We start from the raw sequence: 21,381 nt of genomic DNA on the forward strand, positions 1-21,381 counted from the left end.
TCCTACTCTACTTTGCAGATAAGACTTAATGACACCAAAGCACAACTTTAAGTATCCTACTGTCTTCTACGTGTCACAGGCTCATGAAAAAGGAAGGACCTTGATTTTTCTACAATGTGTTTCTCTGCACCCTACTGGGTCTAGTGCTTTCACTCTATAGGTGCTCCATAAATTTTAGAAGGAAAAGAAGCAATGTTGTGATGCATCATCTTGAAATCAAATGTAGATATACATTAAGATAATTTAAAGATAAATTTCCCCAACTCATGGTATATTTGAAACAACCATTAAAGGCCACATTCTTCCAATTTGTTACCTAATTCTATTTATCTAGTTTTCTGATGAAAGTAATAACTACTTAAGTCAAAAGACAACACCAGAAATTAACATGTAGTTGAATTTTGACTGTCAGATTTTGACACTCAAGTTAAAAGACAACACCAGAAATTCACATGTAGTTGAATTTTGAATGTCAGATTTTGAGAAGAGATAGCAGATTTTGAAAGACGAAGTGGGGAAAAAAGACCCTAAGGCAATGACTTGCTGTGGTCAGGGATGCATGTACAACAGAAAAAAAAAAAAAAAAAAAACAGTGTATCAAAGCCTGCAGTTGAATAGTTCAGGGACTTTTGGGAAATCTGTATAAGAACTTTCCAATCCTTCCCTCTTTATCTTTGTGACAAATTAGCACATGTTTTTTGTTAGTTTTTGTCTACTCTCTGTGCTTCCAGAAGTTTATTACAACTAATTATATATAGATTTTGCTTGGAATCTAGCTTATAGAAAATAAAGCTATAATTCATATGGGGGAGTCCAGCTCTAAAATGTCTTCACTTGGATGCATAAAAAATACTGCACTTCGATGTTGTTTCAGTTTCTACTCCCTATCCACAGAGGATGAGACTCTCATCTCTGGCCTCTTGTGCATAATCCCCTGAGCAATGCAGCTGACCAGCCACAGTCCTGAGCTTTCCAAAGTTACTCTTTGCTCTCCTCCTCTCCCACCCCTTTTGGGAATACAAGCAAGAAATATCATGTCCTGTATTACAGAGCTACATTTTTTCTACCACATTGTAAGCAACTAAGAACTAGAAAGAATAATCCTCACATTGCTTAACAAAACATTTACTAAATCTTTCTTGATTGAAAGAACAAGTGAATGAATGATGTGGTCTCCTCAATATTTAGATACTACCCTACAAATTCTCAAAAATGTTAGCTCTTTGCCTAATAATGACTTCAGGCAAGCACTTTAGTGCCCTTGTACATAAGTTACCCACATTTAAGCCTGATTGCCTTTCAGCCACAAAGGGCCTGAAAAAATGATGAGATACTATCACTGCCAGAGGTAGAGAAAAATCACACATGCATGCACGTGCACACACACACACACACACTTTTATCCTATTTGGAAAAATTGTTTTCTTCATCCAAACCTAATAAAGTCGCTATAAGGCAGAAAGCATACACTCAAACAAGCTCCAACTATACTACAGCATTTTCTGCTCTTATACAATAAATTAGAACCACCCAGAATTTTTCTGGCAGATGAAGGAGAAACTTCTCGTTGTGGGCTTTTTTTTTTAATATATCTATTTATAAAAAAGTTTTGAAGAAACAAATGGTCAAAGAAACACATACAATAGAATCACCAAGAGAAATGTAAAGAACTAGAAATCAGCAAGAAGATCTTAGAATGGAAATAATTAGAAAATCTACCCTAAGTATTATTGGTATCTTTCTTGATAGTTAAGGCTAAAAGAAACATTAGGAGTTGTCATTCTTGTAAAAACTGACTCTAGGGAACTAGCTAGTGAATCTTTCTACATGAAAGAAATTGATTAATATGCAAAGAAAGAAACTTCCTTCGTAGTGTTTTCTCTTAATTTAACTATTAGTGGAAAGCTTAGGACAAGATGTTAAAGGATAGTTAAATGAAAGCACTCCTAGCTCAAAAGTAACGTACAAAGTTGTATGGGTCAGGTATGCAACTTTCTGGTGAGTTAACATTATGTAAGGATGTTCTCAGAGATTGCAGAATAAATAGCTTTGCTGGTGGTTCCCAAATATGGGTGATAGGCAGGACAAATTGGGGAGCTGATGAATCAGAATCTCTGGGAATGGGGCCAGAAATATGCATTTTTAAAAAAGTAGCCACCCTTTCACACGTGACCCTGTAACTCAGTAGTTGAGGAATTAATGCCTTGCTTATCCTTCCACAGAGTACAGTGCCACTCACCTGTGCATGAAGACAGGTGTTGGCAGAACAAGATCTGCTCTGCCAGCAGGCACAAGACAGTAACTGCCACCGACATTATGTCCAGCAGCGTCAATTTATAAAGGCAGTTCCCTATCTTTTTAAAAAGACAGTTCTTTACCTTTTATAAAGGTAGTTCTTTTATTTATTTTTTAAGATTTTAAGTAATCTCTATATCCTACTTGGGGCTCAAAATCACAACCCCAAGATCAAGGGTCGCATTTTCCACCAACGAAGCCAGCCAGGCGCTTCAAATAGTTCTTTTACTTTGTAAGAATACTACTACTTATTGGGCAGCCCTGGTGGCTCAATGGTTTAGTGCCGCCTTCAGCCCAGGGCGTGATTCTGGAGTCCCCGGATCGAGTCCCATGTTGGGCTCCCAGTATGGAGCCTGCCTTCTCCCTCTGCCTGTGTCTCTGCCTCTCTCTATGTGTCTCTCATGAATGAACAAATAAAATCTTAAAAAAAAAAAAAAAGAAGACTACTACTTATTAACTTTGATATTCTGAGTTGTTAGATATTGGTTCTCATCTTTAAACTTCAGTGTAAAAGAGTACATTACTCTAACAACAATATTGCAAATATAACCAAAAAATAACATGCAAAAGATACAAAAATACATTGGATGAAACAAACTGGCCTATGGCAAGTGAACACTGAGAATGCTGACTGTCCCAGCTGTCCCTGCACAAGCAACTTTGAAGAACATTACAGTTATTACCAACACAGTGGTTTCCCAGTAATGTTTCATAAGTAACACCACATTTCGGGCACATGGAATGCATGCAAATTCGCTTTATCTCTTTTTTCTTTCAAAGCTGCTAAACAGCTTCTAGACCTCTCGTGGACTGCCAGTGTGAACCCATCATTACAAGACAATATTGCTCCCTTTCAGAAATGAAATATGGGGTTGAGCTGGGATGCTGCACTTCATTGCTCTAGAAGCCTTGCCCACACTCACTCTTCTTTCCACTCTACTGTCTTAACTGATGATGTACTGGCTTACAAATATCCACTCACCTTTCCTCAAGAGCCCATGAATACAATTCTATTTCCAGTTCTAATTTCTTAGACTAGAAAGACTCATAGGATCCTGTATAGGATCATATATCAGGAAATTTACATAGCATTTCTAGGTACCTTACTGGAAGAGAGAACAGCAACAAAACTCTTTCAAATTGAAATAGCAAAGTATTTGTTTTCTGTAATGTGGAATAAAATAGGAATTCCTATGCCTTTCTATAGCCCAACCAGTGATCAATGTTGGTTTCCACCAGATGGACCCTAACATGTCCAAATCACTATGATGAAGAATTTATTTATTTATTTTAAAAGATTTTATTTATTTATTTGAGAGTGAGCAAGAGAGAGCAGGAACAGGAGGGAGAGGCAGATTTCCCCACTGAGCAGGAAGCCTGACATGAGGCTTCATCCCAGGATCATGACCTGAGCCAAAGGCAGATTGCTTAACCGACTGATCCACCCAGGCACCCCTTATCTGTAATTTTATGTTAAGTTGACACATATTCTGAGGCTTTTTGAAGGACATCTGCAAATTTTTGATTCAATGAGTAAAATACTCTGAATTTTAGGAAACCAAGCAAGAATCACTGTACTAAAACCAAGTTAGAATGTTTAGACACAAAATTTATGTGGAAGTGGTTCATAAACTCAGTTCTTTAGCATTATTATTATTATTATTATTGCTACTGTTATTATTATTATTACTAGCCATTTTATTTTAAAAGTCAATTTCAGGAGCATCTGGTTGGCTCACTTGGTTGAGCATCTGCCTTTGGCTCAGGTCATGATCCCAGGGGTCTGGGATCGACCCCCCATCAGGTTCCCTGGTCAGTGAGGAGGCTTCTTCTCCCTCTCCCTCTGCCTGCCATTACCCCTGCTTGTGCTCTTTCTCTCTGTCAAATAAATAAATAAAATATTTAAAAATAAATAAATAAAAGTTAATTTCAATTTCACTTTAACAATTTGAAAATCAATTTTTTAAGAACTTGCTGTGCCTGTCAAAGTGGTTTGACTCTGTGCTAATAAGGTAATAATGATCAATAGTATTTTTCAATCATTTTGCCATCTTCAGATTACTGTCTTTATTACTATCAAAATGACCAGTCTTTATAGAGCTCAGCTTCCCAACCAAAGACATGGCCAACTTCGTGTCCGCTTTTGGCATTTAGCAAAGCCCTGCATGGCACTCAGATCTGTTGCCAACTGCCACAGGCCTTGCCCTTGCATATTTGAAAACCCCAAGGAAGTAGAGGGTGATAGGGGGATTTTTCCCTTCATATCTGGTTCTGATATTGAAGTAATTTTAAAATAGATCACATAAAGTTCATATAAAAGCCAAAGGGAGGAGCTAAACTGGAAATCCTGACAAAATCAGTTGCTTAGATGCTAATAGTTCTGGAATGTAAACGCTGAGAGCAATCCATGGTTTGGGCCATTTCCTTCTAAGATTGTAGAGAAGCTTGGAATGGCCTCTAGCAAACTACATGTTTTAACAAAGGCTGTATTTTCTTTCATGGATGAAAGTTCCTGTGTGTGTGTGTATATGTGTGTGTGTGCGTGTTTTAAAAATTTATTTACTAGCAATTAAAAAAGACTTCTCAGGGCAGCCCCAGTGGCACAGCGGTTTGGCACCGCCTGCAGCCTGGGGTGTGATCCTGGGGACCTGGGATCGAGTCCCACATCGGGCTCCCTGCATGGAGCCTGCTTCTCCCTCTGCCTCTCTCTGTCTCTATGAATAAATAAATAAAATCTTAAAAAAAAAAAGACTTCTCACCTTTAGTGCTTCCATGCCAGCCTGGATGACAGGAGCAAAGACAGTCTCATTTTCATTAGAGTCTGCAAACATCTCTGGAATCTGGTCCAATAAGCTATAAGAAATAAATGAATAAAAGGTTTTAAATGTTTAGCATATTTGTAATAAACTTCAAGAAATAAATCACTACCATTTCAAGACTAAACACATATGGTATTTATTTTTCGCTGAACACCTATGGGTGACTTTCATAATCATTCCTCAGGGAATGATATCCTGGCATGTTTTGAAACCAAAATTTATGATTTGTTTGGAACATTTATAAAAGTATACTATATTGTAAATATTTTTGTAAATATTTTTCACTATATACATTTTTGAACTCTTAAAATCATAAATTCTTAGAATAGTGGCTATATCTTTAGTTATAACCATCATCATTGAATGCTCATCCATATGCAGGAAATATCTCTTTCCAGCAAAGAGAAGAGACTGATCTGGTTGAGTGTGAGTATTAAAAAAAAAAAAAAAAAAAAAAACTCCTCCTTGGGGCGCTTGGGTGGCTTAGTGAGTTAAGCATCCGACTCTTGATTTCAGCTCACGTCATGATATCAGGATCATGAGATCAAGGTCAGGCTCTGTGGTGGGCATGGAGAGTCTGTTTAATATTATATCTATCCTTTTGCCCCTCCCAACTGCTGTCTGTCTCTATATAAAATGAAACAAAACAAAACTCCTTTTAGATATTGGTGTACATTTAAAATAGAACATAAATTACAGAGTTTGATAATCCATGTGTTAAAAGTCCCTTGCTAATGACAAAACAAAACATGTGACTAAATCAAAACAATTAAAAAAGATAGTTGATTATATTATATATAAAATATATGATATATATTATAAAACACTTGATACTTACTTGTGAATCACAGACTGGGATTCTTGATAGTTGACAAGGAAACCATCCAGTAGAGGAACAAAGACCTCTCCAACATCAGTCACCACCATCATCTGAGGCTGGGCCAAGTTACTCTTTACATTAAAGAAATGCAGCACTTTGTTATATGTGATAAAACCGACTCGGATTGCAGAAGTTTCTTCTTGTTCTTCCCTATGAGAGAAACACAGCATTTGAAGTTCTTTCATATATTTATGAGAGAAGTTTCTATCAGCAATTCAGTAGGTACATCATCTATAAAATATATAGAAGACATATTTAAAGTTTTGATCTTCATTATTGTTTAGTCACAGTAGGGGGATGGGGGATATTACAAAAATAAGTTGATAAAAAATTCTCAAAATTCTAGGTAAGAAAAAGTCAAATAGATATGAAAATATATTTCTTTAATATATTCCCTTCTTTAATATATGTATTCCCAATCTACTGCAATTACAAAGTTTGCTTTTTTTTCCCCATAACTAAGCTAGGCATATTACATTCTTTATAAACAAAGCTCTCTCAGAAGTCACCAGAGGTCAAAAGAACAAATGGAACATCTGAAGCAAGAGAAAGGCACACTCAGATTACAAACAGGATAGCTATTTTTATCAAGAAAGGACTTGCTTCTGTGTGATTCTTTCAGATTCTAGAGAATCTCAACAGAAATTGAGAGATTTTAAGAGCTATATACCATAAATACATAACATAAATCACATATATAAATTTATGATGTAATTCTTATTAGGTAGCCATTTGTGATGTCATGGCAAGACAATAAAAGTAATAAAAGCTCTAAAACCATAATAAAAAGTAAATTTTTGAGAAATCCCAAGGTAAGGCCTTAATCTTCCTGAAAGGAATAGAAGGCATGACTACTCTTTTTCAAGTCTATACTAAGTATACTCAGAGTTGAGTGGTCTGAACTCCGGTTAATATTTACCTAAATTTCTCTCTTTATCTTCCTTCCCCTGCTCCCTCCCTCCTAAAATACTACTGATACTCTTACTAATTTTCATTATGGATATAACAGTGCTCAGTGGTTACATGACAGCCACAAAAGATATATGCCATTTTCTTTAATCCTTAGATATCAGTAAAACTTATTTTGCTTAGGGACAACTTTTTTGAAAAAGAGCCTAGTATGCTCTTTTCTAAACTTTGTACATAGCATAAGAAGTTACTTGAGTATGAGAGAAAGGAAAATAAAATATAAGATCAAAGTATCTGAAGTTCAAATTGTTGATGCCACTGCAGACTTCCCAATTTCTTTGATGTTTCAGCAGATTACAGGCTGACAAACTAAGGACTTCAAACTCTATTTCTTCTTTACTTCCTTTGCTAATTGAGGGTATTTATTCTTCATTTTGGCCTTCATAAATGGGTGGGCAGTTTAAACAGGCAGTTTAAATCTCTTCCAAAAGTACTTGGTAAATGCATATATTTTGGACTCTTGCAAAATTTTCAGAAATGGTTTGCTTATCCTTTGTAACTGCCCATAACATACTTTTACACCCACACACCTCCGCTCAATATCCTAAACTGTATGACTTCATACAACTAACCATTATAGTATATCGTTCCCATGTTCTCCATTCGCCCATCCCTATTTACTTGGAATTTTACTCCTTAAGACCAAGCACAGATACTCTTGCTCTCTCAAAGCTCCCCTGATGCTACCAACCAGAAGTTATTCCTCTTCTAGATTTCTACAAATCATTCTCCCTAGGCTCTTACTATACAGTGCCTTTCAGTTAACGTATCATGACTCTTTGACCAATAGAGACCCAAAGTTTATCCTCTCTGCTTCTGTCAGGGTCTAGGATAACATGGGGAATTAGAGGTATGTTCAGGATGATTATTGTGATGGTGAAATGTCGTATTTAGGATGGCAAGTTAGAGCCCAAATTCATAAACTACATCTCTTCCCAACTCCCATTTAGTGATGTCACTATGCTAGTTTAAAATCAGCCTGGCTGGAAGTATTTTATACCACAAATGAGCAAACACTACAATTAAGGTTTTATTTATTTGAGATCCAGTTTACCAGCACACTACCATTTCCGAGTAAACCTTTTATTATGTAAGGTGATAAACGTCCAACAAACCCTAAGGGTATTTATTCTCTTTTAATAGTTAATTTAGAGTCAATTAAGGCAAATGACACAAAAGAAAAATTACAGAGAAAAACCTAGATTGCTATTTCCCAATGGATTTGGACATTTTCAAGTAATGGGAAAGGCATATCTTGGGATTCACAGGGTTCATTTAGAATCTAAACAGTTTTAAAAACATTTAATTGGAACATCTCACATTATTGCAAAATATTAGTATATGTTTTCATGGGAACATATTTTTTTTTAATTTGAGAAACAAAGAATTACCTTAGATTTTTCTTTTTCAACAGTATAACTACCTTGTTAAATCATATCCAGAAGAAAATGAAATTTCAGCCTTTCCTTCATATTAATTCTACACAAATTTAACAAAGTTACATATGGGATATCACATAGAACAACATGTGTTTCTTCTTCTGCTTTTCAATTACCAATTTTCTCAACACGTGCCCCCATTATTTTAATGGAATGAATCTGACAGAGCAAAACTGAAGATGTTAGTAACTAAATGAATCGGAATATTCCAAAAGCAAGCATTTTGAACATTTTAGCTAAAGCAGCATTAAAAACAACCAGAAAAAAACCCTAACTGCTTGATTTAAACAACAGATGAAATATTTCAAATCTTTTCTTTCCTGTTCCAGAGAAGTCAGACAGAAATGGCATCTGGCAAAATCAAAGATGTAAATTTAAAATTAAATAGTAAAGAATGGGTCCTTCACTTTTCAAAAGATTAGCTAAGAGATGAACATACCTTAGATGTTAAGACTTATATTGTGCTTTAGAAAGGCTATTTGGGGGGCAGTTGGGTGGCTCAGGGCGTGATCCTGGGGTCCTGGGATCGAGTCCCACATCAATCTCCCCACAAGGAGGCTGCTTCTCCCTCTGCCTATGTCTCTGCCTATCTCTCTGTATCTCACATGAATAAATAAATAAAATCTTAAAAGGAAATAAAAATAAAAAAGCTATTTGGCATATTACATAGTTCAGAGGGGTAAATCAGATTGATGGCAATCTTATCAATCATAAAAAATATAAAGAGCCCACAACAAACTTTGGGGAAGAAAAAAAGCAATCAGATTTGTTTTAAAAAAAATAAAGGAAGAAAATTGCATTTTAGCTTAAATAAAAACTTTTAGGAGAGATTTTAAAAAGTAGCAGGGAATAACCAGCAGTATCCTTTTATTTTTTCTCCTATCTCACTAAAGTCACAGTCTGCTCCAATGGGATACAGAACTCATGATGACATCTAAGGGAAGGAGTGTGGTTTCATAACTTTGGTCAACAGGGTATACACTTCACATCACCACTGTGTTGCAAAGGAGCAAGGGGTAGGTGAGGTAACCATGAGAAGAGGATGGCCTAATTTAATCAGTTCTAGAGAAGGGAAAGAAAGAGACATCATTTCCATAAATTTAGTTTTCTTTCATATCATTCAAGCTCCAAGTTCAGAGTTAGAATTAAAACAGCCCTGTGAGAAAAGTCTATGATAAAATACATGATATTCAGCAGAAAGTCCACACTTCTCAAGTATCCCTAAGAATGAGGTAACAGAAACTATAGTCACAGTCAGCAGGCACACATGCCTTTCTTGTGCCCCATCTTCAACTTGCTCCCAGTTCATTCTTCATTTTAGAATTCGGTTTGAAATCACCTCAATGTTTTTTAAACATCCTCACAGCTATTCCAAATTATCCTTGAGAATATTATGACTTGAGCTTCATAGATACAAACAAAGCTACTCCTGGGAGGTCCAGAGTTCACTCATTTGAGGCTCATATGCACCAGTGCAGCAGCCACATGTGGAAGGAATAGAGGGGAATGGGCATCCAATGACTCAGGAAGCCCTAAAGCCTATAGATATCCCATCCCTCAAAGCATTCCTTTTCAAAACAGAGACTGCTTACCCTCAGGAGATATGAAGGAGGGGAGATGTTGAGACTGGTGCAGACACTACATTTCAGACAATATTTGTTAGTTTTTTTTCTTAAGCATGTCTCCTCTCATAAAGGAAGAGTTTCTCCTGCTCCCGAGGCTCCTTACTAGATGGTACTTCCCATCCTAAACAACTAGTTTGTACACTATAAAAAAGAGCCATGTTTGCTAAAACACCTTTCCACCTTTACTTTTATGCACTGACCCCTGCAGTGGCAAGGAAAGTGATCCACTTTGTGCTAGGACCTAGAGGCAGTAAAGCGGCAAAGAGATTTGACAGTATGTTACAAGGGCAAAGGAAATTTGGCTCAAAGACTACCATCTCTGCCATAAGACAACAGTTCAGTTTCCTGGCATCCCTTAGAACTCTTACCACAATCCACAGCTACCAGCTTCCACTGGAAAATCAACCCCTCTGAAAATGAATAACAGATTTCCAAAGTCTTTCCCATCACACTGTTGGGATTCTCCTTATGGTTTATAGTGTATTTTGAATATTGTTTATCATAGCATTAATTTTTATCAGTTTGTTTCTTTTGCTTTGTACAAAAAACAACTCTGGACGTTTTAAGGACTCAAAAAAAATGGTGCTGTTTGATTTATAAATATTTGCCCAAAGTCCTCATTAGCAAAAGATATCTATATCCATATTCAGCACTTGTTTTCTGGCCAATAAACTAATTCAGTAATTTTATGCAATTTATAAAAATAATGGGAGTTCTCTTACTTTGGAAGTTTTTCCAGCACAGTCTTCAGTTCTTCACATATGAGCTTCACAAGTCCATTCTTGATGTTACTATATGAAACATCAATCATGAAGATAAAGGCTGGTGGATTGGGAGGCTTATTCTTCTACAGGAATGCAAACAGATCACACAAATGTAATTATAAAGTATATACACTGTATAATCAAAATAAAACATTCAAACTCTTGAAGATCATCAAACTTTTCATTTACTATTTTTGGGTATAACATCTGTGGAATTAAATAATTTTCTAGAACACAGTCTCTGATGCTGTAAAAAAAGATTAAAGCTGTTTGTTTCCAGGGTATGACCTGTAACACACTATTGAATTAGACAGGATTATGATATCTAGCAGAGAAGCTTCACTTTTGTAGCACTCCAAAGACCTTAACACTACAATTACCCAATTGTGAGTACAGTCTGGTGACCAGCCTTGCTTATAACCCTCTGCTTTATAAGAAAAAGTGAGTGAGGTGCCTCAGTGGCTTTGTCAGTTAAGTGTTTGCCTTTGGCTCAGGTCATGATCCCAGGGCCCTGAGACTGAGCCCCACATCGGGTTCCCTTGCTCCACAGGGAGTCTGCTTCTCCCTCTGCCCTTCCCCTCTCCCTTCCTCCCTCCCTCGGTCCCTCCCTCCCTCCCTCCCTCCCTCGCTCTCTCTCTCAAATAAATAAATAAATCTTAAAAAGAAGAAGAAGAAATGTCTGGAACCTTGACAAATTGTGCCCCCAAAGAGTACATGCAATAATTAGTATTTGTCTTGAAACTAGTAAAACTTCATTAACTTGATAACACTATTGTCTTTTTTTAAAGATTTTATTTATTTATTTGAAAGAAAGAGAGTACATGAGTGGAAGGGAGAGGCAGAGAGCCTGATGCAGAACTCTATCCCAGAAAGCCAGGATCAAGACACAAGCTGAAGGCAGACACTTAACCATCTGAGCCACCCAAGTGCTCTTTAATAACACTATTTTCAATTTTTTTCTTCATAAGCTCTTTCAGTTTTAAAGATATGAAATTATATACTAAAATATAATTGTAGGGGCACCTGGGTGGCTTAGTGGGCTAAGCATCTGACCCTTGATTTCAGCTCAGGTCATGGTCTCAGTGTCATGAGATCAAGCCCCACATTGGGCTTCCTGCTCGGTGGAGAGTCTGCTTCTGCCTCTGCCACTCCCCATGTTCCTGCTCTTCCTGTCTCTCTCAAATAAATAAGATTTTTTTAAAAATAAAATATAATTGTATAACTTAAAATTATATTATATTGTCAAATACTTACCTGTTCCTTACATATTTGTTGTAGAAGATGGAATATTGGGCCTTTTCTACATCTATTTAAAACAATCACTATAACATAAAGCAGGTGCTATATAAATGTTTTGTAGCTGTTGGTCCCTTTACTGGCTGGTGTTCAAAAAGCTCTTAGGAAATGCTTCTTCAGTTGAGTCTTACAAAGTATTTAGAAAACAGAGCCACAGGCAAACTTAGTGACTCAAACTAAAACAAGAGTTCAGGTTAATCCAATTTTCAACTTTATGGTAAATAACACAAACGTTCTAAAATAAAATTGTATTATAATTATAAAATTAGATGACAATGTCTCCAAATTATTTTACTGATTCATTCTATATCCATTATAAGTCTAGATACAATACTCTTCTAATAAAGTATGTCACTTGAAATTAAAAAAAAAAATGCAGGACTTAAAAATCACCAATGTAAATGCTTCATTGCTTTGCCACATTCAAAATCAGGCAAACAAGGAAAAGAAAGAACTGTACTGCTATCTGAGCAATTTTATTTTATTTTATTTTTTGGCAAATCCTTTCTCACCTAATCTAATTTATAACATAGACTTACATTGAATTATATTAAATAAAAATAATAATCATTTCCTTTTTTTTTAATCATTTCCATTAATTAAGCCAAAGCCTCGTTGTGACCAACCCAAATGTGTCTTACCATTCTTGTGTTCTCTTAAGTTCAGCATTACTCATTCCCCACAGAATAGCTTCCATAAATCCATCACACACATCTCTGTGAAATGCTTCACTGTAACTACTTTTCTATGCATGGGAAACTAATTCCTCATTCCTCTAAATGATATTCTCTTTCAACATCTCTGTATCTATCAATAACCTCACTACACATCAACTCAGAGCTTAAAAATATCAAATTAGATCTGACTATTCCTTTTCTTTCAATCACCAAGTCTCATTAATTATCCTTTCAAAATAATTCTTTCATGTTTCACCCAGTCCCTATTCTTAACCATCCAGAAGTTTGTCCTCTCATGCCTAGAAAATTCTAATGACTTCATCATTGGCTGCCTTAATCAATTACTCTCCCCTTTCAATCCAGCTTGCTTTGTCCAGCCAAGCCTAACAGGTATAAACTTTATAAAAACTTGGTTTTTTCATGACATCTTACCAAAACCACTGTTAAGGGCCAAAGACCTCCTGACTGCAAATGAGTGACTTTAAGTAAAATCCAGCTCTCATCCTAAATCTCTTTTCTCTCTCCAATTTTAGGCATGGCACTTTCACTTTCTAAGCTGTCAAGTCACTGCAATATCATTTCCTCTTCCACTTTTCTGACTGCTGCTTGTTTTTTATTTTCTTATCTTTCTCCAAAAGACACCCACTTTTTCTTACCACATGCTCCATCACAGAAATCTCGTTTATATTTTTAGCCAGCACCACTTTATAGATGACTCCTCAAATTCTTTCTAATCATGGTCTGAGCTCCAGAGCAGCATTCATTTAACTATAGCAGACCTGCCAGGATCTTCACTTCAATATTTTAGCAGGTAAGACAAGATTTATCCCACTAATACTGGCCTTCTCTATAAGGAAAGAAAAAGCATTATCCTCAAAAATAATCTGGGTTTCAAATCTCATTTTCTCTGTGGAATTGCCCACCTTTCTTACCATCCACACCAGTTAATTGTAAAGCATTCTTGTTCTGGCACCCAAATTTAGACACTCATTTCCAAAAGTATTTCTAACTGCGGTAAAATAGACATAAAATTTACCAATTTAAGCATTTTAAATTGTATAGTTCAGTGGTATTAAGTACATTTACACTGGTGTGCAACCATCACCACCACCCATTCTAGAACTCTTTTATCTTGCAATACTGAAACCATTAAACAATGACTTATCATTCCCCTCTCTCTCTAGACCCTGGCAACCACCATTCTACATTTCTACATCCTTGCTTTCATGAATTTGACTCCTCTAGGTACTTCATAAAATAAAATCATAATATTTGTCTTTTATGTGACTGGCTTATTTCATTTAGCATTAGTTCATCCATGTTTAGTGTGGGTCTAAATTTCCTATCTTTCAAGGCTGAATAATATTCCACATACATATATACTACATTCTGTTTATCCATTTATCCATGTATGGACTCGTGGGTTACTTCCACCTTTTGGCTATTGTGAATAATGCTATGAACATGAGTGTGCAAATGTCTCTTTGAGACTCTGCTTTCAGTAATTTTGTGTATATACCCGGTCATTCTATTTCTAAATTTCTGAGGAACTACTATACTCCTTTCATTTTATCTTGCTTTGATTACTGCATTAACTTCTAATGTCACCCTGCTTCCAAATTCTTTCCTCTCATTACACAGACTGCTATCAGAATAACCGGTCCAAAGACACAATACAGATCACAATCCTACTGCCTCTAAGGACAGAATGTTTACTGAGTCCTCAGAGTCAAACACAGAGCATGGCACAAAAGACTGCTCAATACTGCTGACTGAGTGAATAAATGTGTGGATGGATGGATGAATGGATTAAGGAAACAACTCCCTCTTTACCTTTAATGGTCTCATTACTTACTGAATTAACATAAATTCCTCAATGGCCTGGCATTTTTAACTCATACTCATTTTAACTCATACTCATAACAATACTCATTTAACAAACATGTATAAAAACCAGGAGATGAAAGGTAAGATGACAAACCCAGTGGAAAATAAATGGTTAGTCTGTATCTCAAAACAATTTCCCAGCTTTACTTCCCATTATTCCCCAATACACATTCCTTCAACTAATTTAAGTGTTTGCCATTTTCAAAACATTTCCTATCCAGAAGTCACAATCTAGCAGGCCTGGGCCAAGAATTTGGCCAGAAAAGTATTTTGTTTGGCATAGTGTTTTTAAAAAATACTTGAATATGAATGTGTTTTGGGGGAAAGGGAACATCCTCTCCAATTATCCTAGTCCCATACTAACTCCCCATCACTTATCTACACTTATCTACAATACCTGCCTCATCCCTGAAGAAAGTGAAGTTGCAAATACTCTGTATCTACTCACTGTTTTGTTTCCCTTTCCACATGTCCAAACTCTGCTCATGGTGTAACCAGCTCAAGTCACTCTTTGAAGCCTTCCTTCACCCTCTAAGTCATATGTCATCACTTGTCCATTCTCTTATAGCATTTTTTGACACTTAAGGCATTTATCATACTTGGGTTTATACCATAGGATTATTTGACTCTTAAAACATTTATCATACTTGGGTTTATATCATAATTATATACTTATTGAGTCTACACATACGGAGTACCTTGAAATCAGGTTCATTGCTAGCTTTGGTATCCCTCATAGCACATAACCAAGTGTCTTGGGTGTGTTAGGTATCCATTAAATGTCACAGTGAATTAAAATTGAGTGGAGGGATGACATTTTTATTTAGGAAAAATAAAAGGCTGGCTTGGAATGGGATTTTACGTTTCAGGTACACTTTGTGTACAGATATATTCCGTAAACTTTTAATTGAAAAACTTTCAATTATATGACAAGAGTTGAGGTACTTTTTTCCAGGAGAACCCCATAGTGATTTCCTAAGTAACTGCCTACAAATCCACAGTATATTGATAAAGAATAGAGGTTCTGTGGTCATGCCAACAGAGCTTTCAGTCTGGGTCCAGCACTTTCTATGTGTGTGATCTGAGGGTGGCACTTAAGCTCTCTAGGCCTCTTGTAATAATAGTACGCATCATGTGGGTTCACTTGAGTACTAACTATACAACACAAAAAAAAGCATTTAGCATAGAGCATCACACATAGTAAATAGCCAATGTTAATTTTATTATATACAACTGGTATCAAGATAAACTAAAATGAATAGGGCAAAATGTAATTTTGTATTTCTAAATTTGTATGGTATCAAAAAACACATGTACAAATTAAATAAGCTCCTTTTCATTGTCCAAATCCCTAAGGCAACTCACTATTATACTTTATTTACATTTTGAATTATAATTAAATTTGAAGATACTTAAATCATCTTTTATTTTGAATCCTACTTGGAATAATAAAAGGTAGATTAAGCTTACAAAACATTCTTCAAAATGTACATTTTTTTTTTTTAATTTGGTTCCTTGCCTGCTGGGTGAAATTTTCCATCAATTAGACATCTGGAACATTTCCAGATAACAGAGTTTGAAGATACGAAGACTTTTGTTCCCAGAAATAGATTTGACTCTCTGCCTGAGTTTCTACTAAAAAAGCATAAAATCAAGATAATATAGCCTTTTTGGCAGAGAACTAGAAACTGAAAACATAGTTATATTTATACTATAGTTGCAAAGATCAATCAATAAATTTTCCATCACTAGTTATAATGGCTTTATTACATTTAATTAGAACTTGATTATTTATGTGGTCTACTTAATCATTCACCCTTAGTCAACAGCAGTAAAGAACAAATTAACTGTCTAAAAGTAGTTGGTACTTTAGGATTTTTTTTTTTTTGTCTGATATAGTTATACCAAAAATGTTCTTACATTTGTCAAAATATGTTCAAATGACACATTTTGAATTAATAAAGCATTAACTTTTCTTTAATAACTAGTCTATGAAAAAAAAATTACCAGTTCTATGTAATGTAAAAAAAATCATACAAAACACTAAAATAAATGCAAAAGTTGTATTAACTAAAAAATTTAAATCCAATCAATTGAAAAAAAAAACTTCTATTTAGCAAAAATATTTTTTGTAATTTATATTCAATACGTGGACTAGTCCCCTCACAAATATCTGTGATAGAATTCTGTGGGTCAGAGACTGTTTTCTGAGAACTGGGCATCAGCTGGCATTCATATTTGTCAGGGGAAGACAGACATTTAGTCAGAATGACTGTTTCTTCAGGTCTACATATGATACTTCAGATATAAGCTGAAATCTGAACTCAATCCCAAGAAAATGCTTCCAAAGTACCGAAGAATTTTAGAGCCCTGCAAGTTACCCATAATGATGTCACTCTCACTGTGACATTTGGAAAGGGAAATAGCCAGTCCTGGGAATAGTAAAAGACCTGCAAATTCATTCATTCATTCATTCATTTATTTATGCATTCATTCCACATACACTGATCAACTGTCTTCCAGTTGATTTAGATAGACACTATCTTCCAGTTGTACTAGATATCCACTGTGGTGGATACCATAAAGACAGCCAAGACAAGATTCTTGTCACCAAGAATACTGAATTCTATGAGGGGGGGGGAACATTTAAGAAGATTTAAGTTTCATAGGAATAATTGCTACAACAAATATATGAACCAAATTCTATGGGAAAAAAAAAAGCACTAGAAGATTTACTAAATAACCACCATGATAAAGTCAAAGAAAACTGTACATATGCACACATCACACACAGTCACATAAAATAAAATTTCAGCCAGGTATTACAGAATGAGTAGGAGTTTGCTAGGTGGAGTATATATATAGATGTAACAGAAGGATGCAAAGATAGTCTGGTCAAAACAATCTTACCCAAAAGCATGGGAGTTGTAAAAAGGAATGATGAGTCCAGAGTATGTGGTGAGAGTTTTGTAAAACTGAAGAGATGGCTGAGGTGATAGTATGAAAGCCAACAGTTAATGGTCTTATAAGGAAAGTTAAATTCTTGAATTTAATTTTTTAGATTAAGGAAATGGGGAGGCATCTCACGCTTACGTTTTAAAGCAAGGAAACCAAAGGCCAGAATCCCAGGCTCTCACATAGTCCAAGGAAGATTCTAAGAACTCTAAATCACTGTGGTGACAACTCATGTGCAGAAAGGAGGCAAAGAAAACTGTCATGGTCCTATTGACCATATTGGCTGAGCTTCTGCCTTGGAAGAGAAAATCTTCTGAAATCACTGACAAAACAAATGAGATCGAGGCACTATATGGAACTGTTGCTTTAAGAATCCAGAATATTTTATCTGATAGGGACATAAAAATTAAATTCTTGTTTTCTATTTCTGGCACCACTCTTTATTTTTAAAAATAATCACTGCACTGAATAGTTTGGCAGTTTAATCATGTTAACAGCCTAGAAGCCTTGATCTGTGTCTGAGGCATTTCTACATCCCCATGATACCCCCAAAATGCTTTGTTTGTGAATCAAGATTCAGTTTTTACATATGAAAGTTATTCACTTGAATTTGACATCAACGTATAAACACTTGAAGTCCTGGGAACACTTACTCTGCAGTAATCCAAAGTAGCAACATATTCATAAGATCCTAGAGATAGCTCCGGCTTCTCATAGTGGTCCAGCCTTCTCCCGATGTGGTCCAGATGTTGGAAATAGAACGGTGGAACTAATAAAAACAAAATAAGAAAGGAAATATTTTGTTTTCATAACACAGACAACTTAGTAAGTTCTTAAAATTTATTATGGGAGGAAAAGAATTAGTGTGTGGGGGGGAGTATTTTAAAGCTATAATATAGTATATATTCTAAATATCCACTATTTAAAAAGCATGTGTGGAAAGTACAAAGGTTTTCTTAAAAAATCTTGACTCTTCTGCAAGTTACTGATGATACATAACATTTATGATTTGGACCACTGTGCAGAGACAGGGGATAACAAAACTGGTGTTTTTAAATTGTCACAAAGAAAATTTAATTATCTCTATTTAATTACCTCTTTTAAAAGGAATTCTGACTTTTCTAACTACTTAAATTTTCAATATACCCAACAGAAATATACATTCATTATTTGGACTATACTATTAACTACAATATTTATTATCCTTTAATTAAGAGATGTCTTCAGCCATGGAAAGTTTGCATAGTAATCTTTTAATGTTTGGACTTCAGAGTGGGGAGGATTACTGTATTAGGGAAAGACTATACCACTAAGATCTCAGCTGAGAACTCTTAATTTGATTCAAATGTCTAAGAAGGTTAGTTCTGGCAATGACCTGGAAGTCATCCAACAGCACAGGAACACTTATGAGTCACACACTGAACACTTGGACAAATATGGCCTGGTATCTCTGTGAAAACAAACTCCTGTTGCCTTGAGATTAATAGGGCTGGCTATTAAACCACTGACAATAGAAGTATTTAGAATAACCAGCAATGCTCTGGTTTTCAGCATTTCATAAAGAGCAACATTTTCATTCGTAAAAACCACAGAAGTAATGTATTTTTTTTTAAGATTTATTTATTTATTCATAGAGACACACGGGGTGGGGGGAGGGGAGAGAGGCAGAGGGAGAAGCAGGCTCCATGCAGGTAGCCTGACGTGGGACTCGATCCTGGGTCTCCAGGATCACACCCCAGGCTGCAGGCGGCGGTAAACCTCTGCGCCACCGGGGCTGCCCAAGTAGTGTATTTTAAAACCAACAAATCTATATTCTCTATTTTTAGTTGTGAAACAACATGATCACAACAGGACTGTTTTTGTAGGTTGGACTTAAAAAATAATCACCAAGAATTGATTTGTCTATTTTTTCTTAAAAATAAAATTGATTCTTAAAATTGATTTGTCTTATTTTTCTCTTATTCATGAGATACGGGGGGGTGGGGGGGCAGAGACACAGGCAGAGGGAGAAGCAGACTCCATGCAGGAAGCCTGACGTGGGACTGGATCCCGGGTCTCCAGAAGCATACCTTGGGCTGAAGGCAGCGCTAAACCAGAGCCACCTGGGCTGCCCGATTTGTCTATTTTCTTACCATAACATGGTCATTTCTTTTCTTTTCTTCCTTTTTTTTTTTTTTTTTTTTTGGTCATTTCTTTTCAAACAAGTTTTATAACATTCATATGTACATATGGATCTCTGAAATTTGGAAAATTCAATGTCTTGTAAAGATTGTGGAAGTGAGAAACTGACAGTCTCAACAGAGGTAAGTGAACTATGACAGACCAACAGAATCTGGTCTCATAGGGATACCCAATTTGAGTGAATGCCACAGTTGGAGCAAGGAGAGAGACATCCCAAGAGGACCACTGTTTTTCAGTTGAGCCTAGAAATCAGTGATTCCGCTCCATAGCAAGTCATGTTTTAGAACTGACCAAAGTTCTTGTGCAAAAGACTCACAATGCTAGTCTCTGGCCCTCTAAGCTGGACAAAACCAAACTCTGTAATAAGGGGGTGAGGAAACAAGGAGCTCTCCCACCAGAGAGCACTCACAGAGTTGAGATGCCATGAATGTAATCACATAGGCAGAAAGCTGTGCCCTAGCTCTACTTGTCAGTAGGGAGTAGTCAGCAGCCATAGGAGACATGGCTCCTAGGCAGAGTGCTAAACATTCTTCAGATTTAATGGCCTGCAGGGAAGCATGTCTATGAAGAAAAGGAACAGAGGAAAAGACGTAGAAAGTTCATGCTCTTATACTCATCACATGGTTCTAGAAAAACTCTAGAAATGTAAATGAATGTGGGAATGTTTCAGCTGGTATGTGCTTTATTTAGCACCAAAAAAATTAAAAATTAAGACATGTTATAAATATAACGAATGTAAGTTGCTCTTAGCAAGTTTGCAATTTTTTTCAACATCAGTCAATTCATACTGGAGTGAAAGTGAAAATATAAAGAATCTAGAAAAGCCCTTCAAAATAATGTTTTTTTTTCCTTCTTAAATAATCCAACATTCATAGCTGAGGGAGAAAAAGTCTGTATGTGTTAGTTACATCAGAGCTTTTCCGAAATACTGATGAGCTTCCATTCAGGAATAACTCAGAGGAATAAAGAAAGAAAGAAGTCTCTCCAACGTATCATCTGAAAACAGATACAATAAAATTTCTTCTTTATAATGTCTGTAGAAGAAAACCAACCAGAACATGGTTGGTCCATTTGGGACCACCATGCCCCTCTCAGCCTCATATAAATGCATGAAGTTGTACATACAATTTCCCACATGGAAGCTGCTGTTTCTTGTAAAACTCAAAAGTAGGTAAGTAGTTTTATGTCTCAATCCCCTTCTACAAAGGCTCAATTGGAGGCAAAATAAAATTTTACCTCTCATGTTTACAGATGATATGCCTGAGAGGTTGTGTTTGTTTGTTTGCTATTCCTCTGAGTTATTCTTGAATGTGAGCTCATCGGTATTTAGGAAAAGCTCATTTATAACTAAGAGCTTTAACATATATTTTTCCCATAAGCTTAGAAGTACAATATGTTTCAACTAATAAAGAGCTCTTACTAATAAGCATTTATTGGCACCACTTACCATCATTCACACAGTTGCAAAATCCACACTGATACCTCCTTCCTCCTTCAATGAACTGCATAAATGGGCACATATAGGCTTTGCACCTGTTGCATCTGACTGGTCCATTCTCTCCATGATTTACCAAATAAAGGGGAGTCTATAAGA

At 35.9% G+C, this 21,381-nt stretch overlaps 1 protein-coding gene across 4 annotated transcripts in view; it reads right to left on the reverse strand.

The window, feature by feature from the left end:
• SEC24D (SEC24 homolog D, COPII component) overlaps positions 1 to 21,381 on the reverse strand; it is a 104,711-nt gene that overhangs the window by 24,556 nt on the left and 58,774 nt on the right. For all 4 annotated transcript variants that reach the window (XM_077882447.1, XM_077882448.1, XM_077882449.1 and 1 more), the window contains 5 exons: positions 21,235 to 21,373; positions 18,260 to 18,375; positions 10,750 to 10,874; positions 5,953 to 6,144; positions 5,055 to 5,148 (listed from right to left, as the gene is read on the reverse strand). In XM_077882447.1, the coding sequence (XP_077738573.1) occupies positions 5,055 to 5,148; positions 5,953 to 6,144; positions 10,750 to 10,874; positions 18,260 to 18,375; positions 21,235 to 21,373 (666 nt within the window). The remainder of the gene's footprint in view (positions 1 to 5,054; positions 5,149 to 5,952; positions 6,145 to 10,749; positions 10,875 to 18,259; positions 18,376 to 21,234; positions 21,374 to 21,381) is intronic.

Source organism: Canis aureus, chromosome 33 (assembly GCF_053574225.1).
Source record: "Canis aureus isolate CA01 chromosome 33, VMU_Caureus_v.1.0, whole genome shotgun sequence".
NCBI lineage: Eukaryota > Metazoa > Chordata > Mammalia > Carnivora > Canidae > Canis > Canis aureus.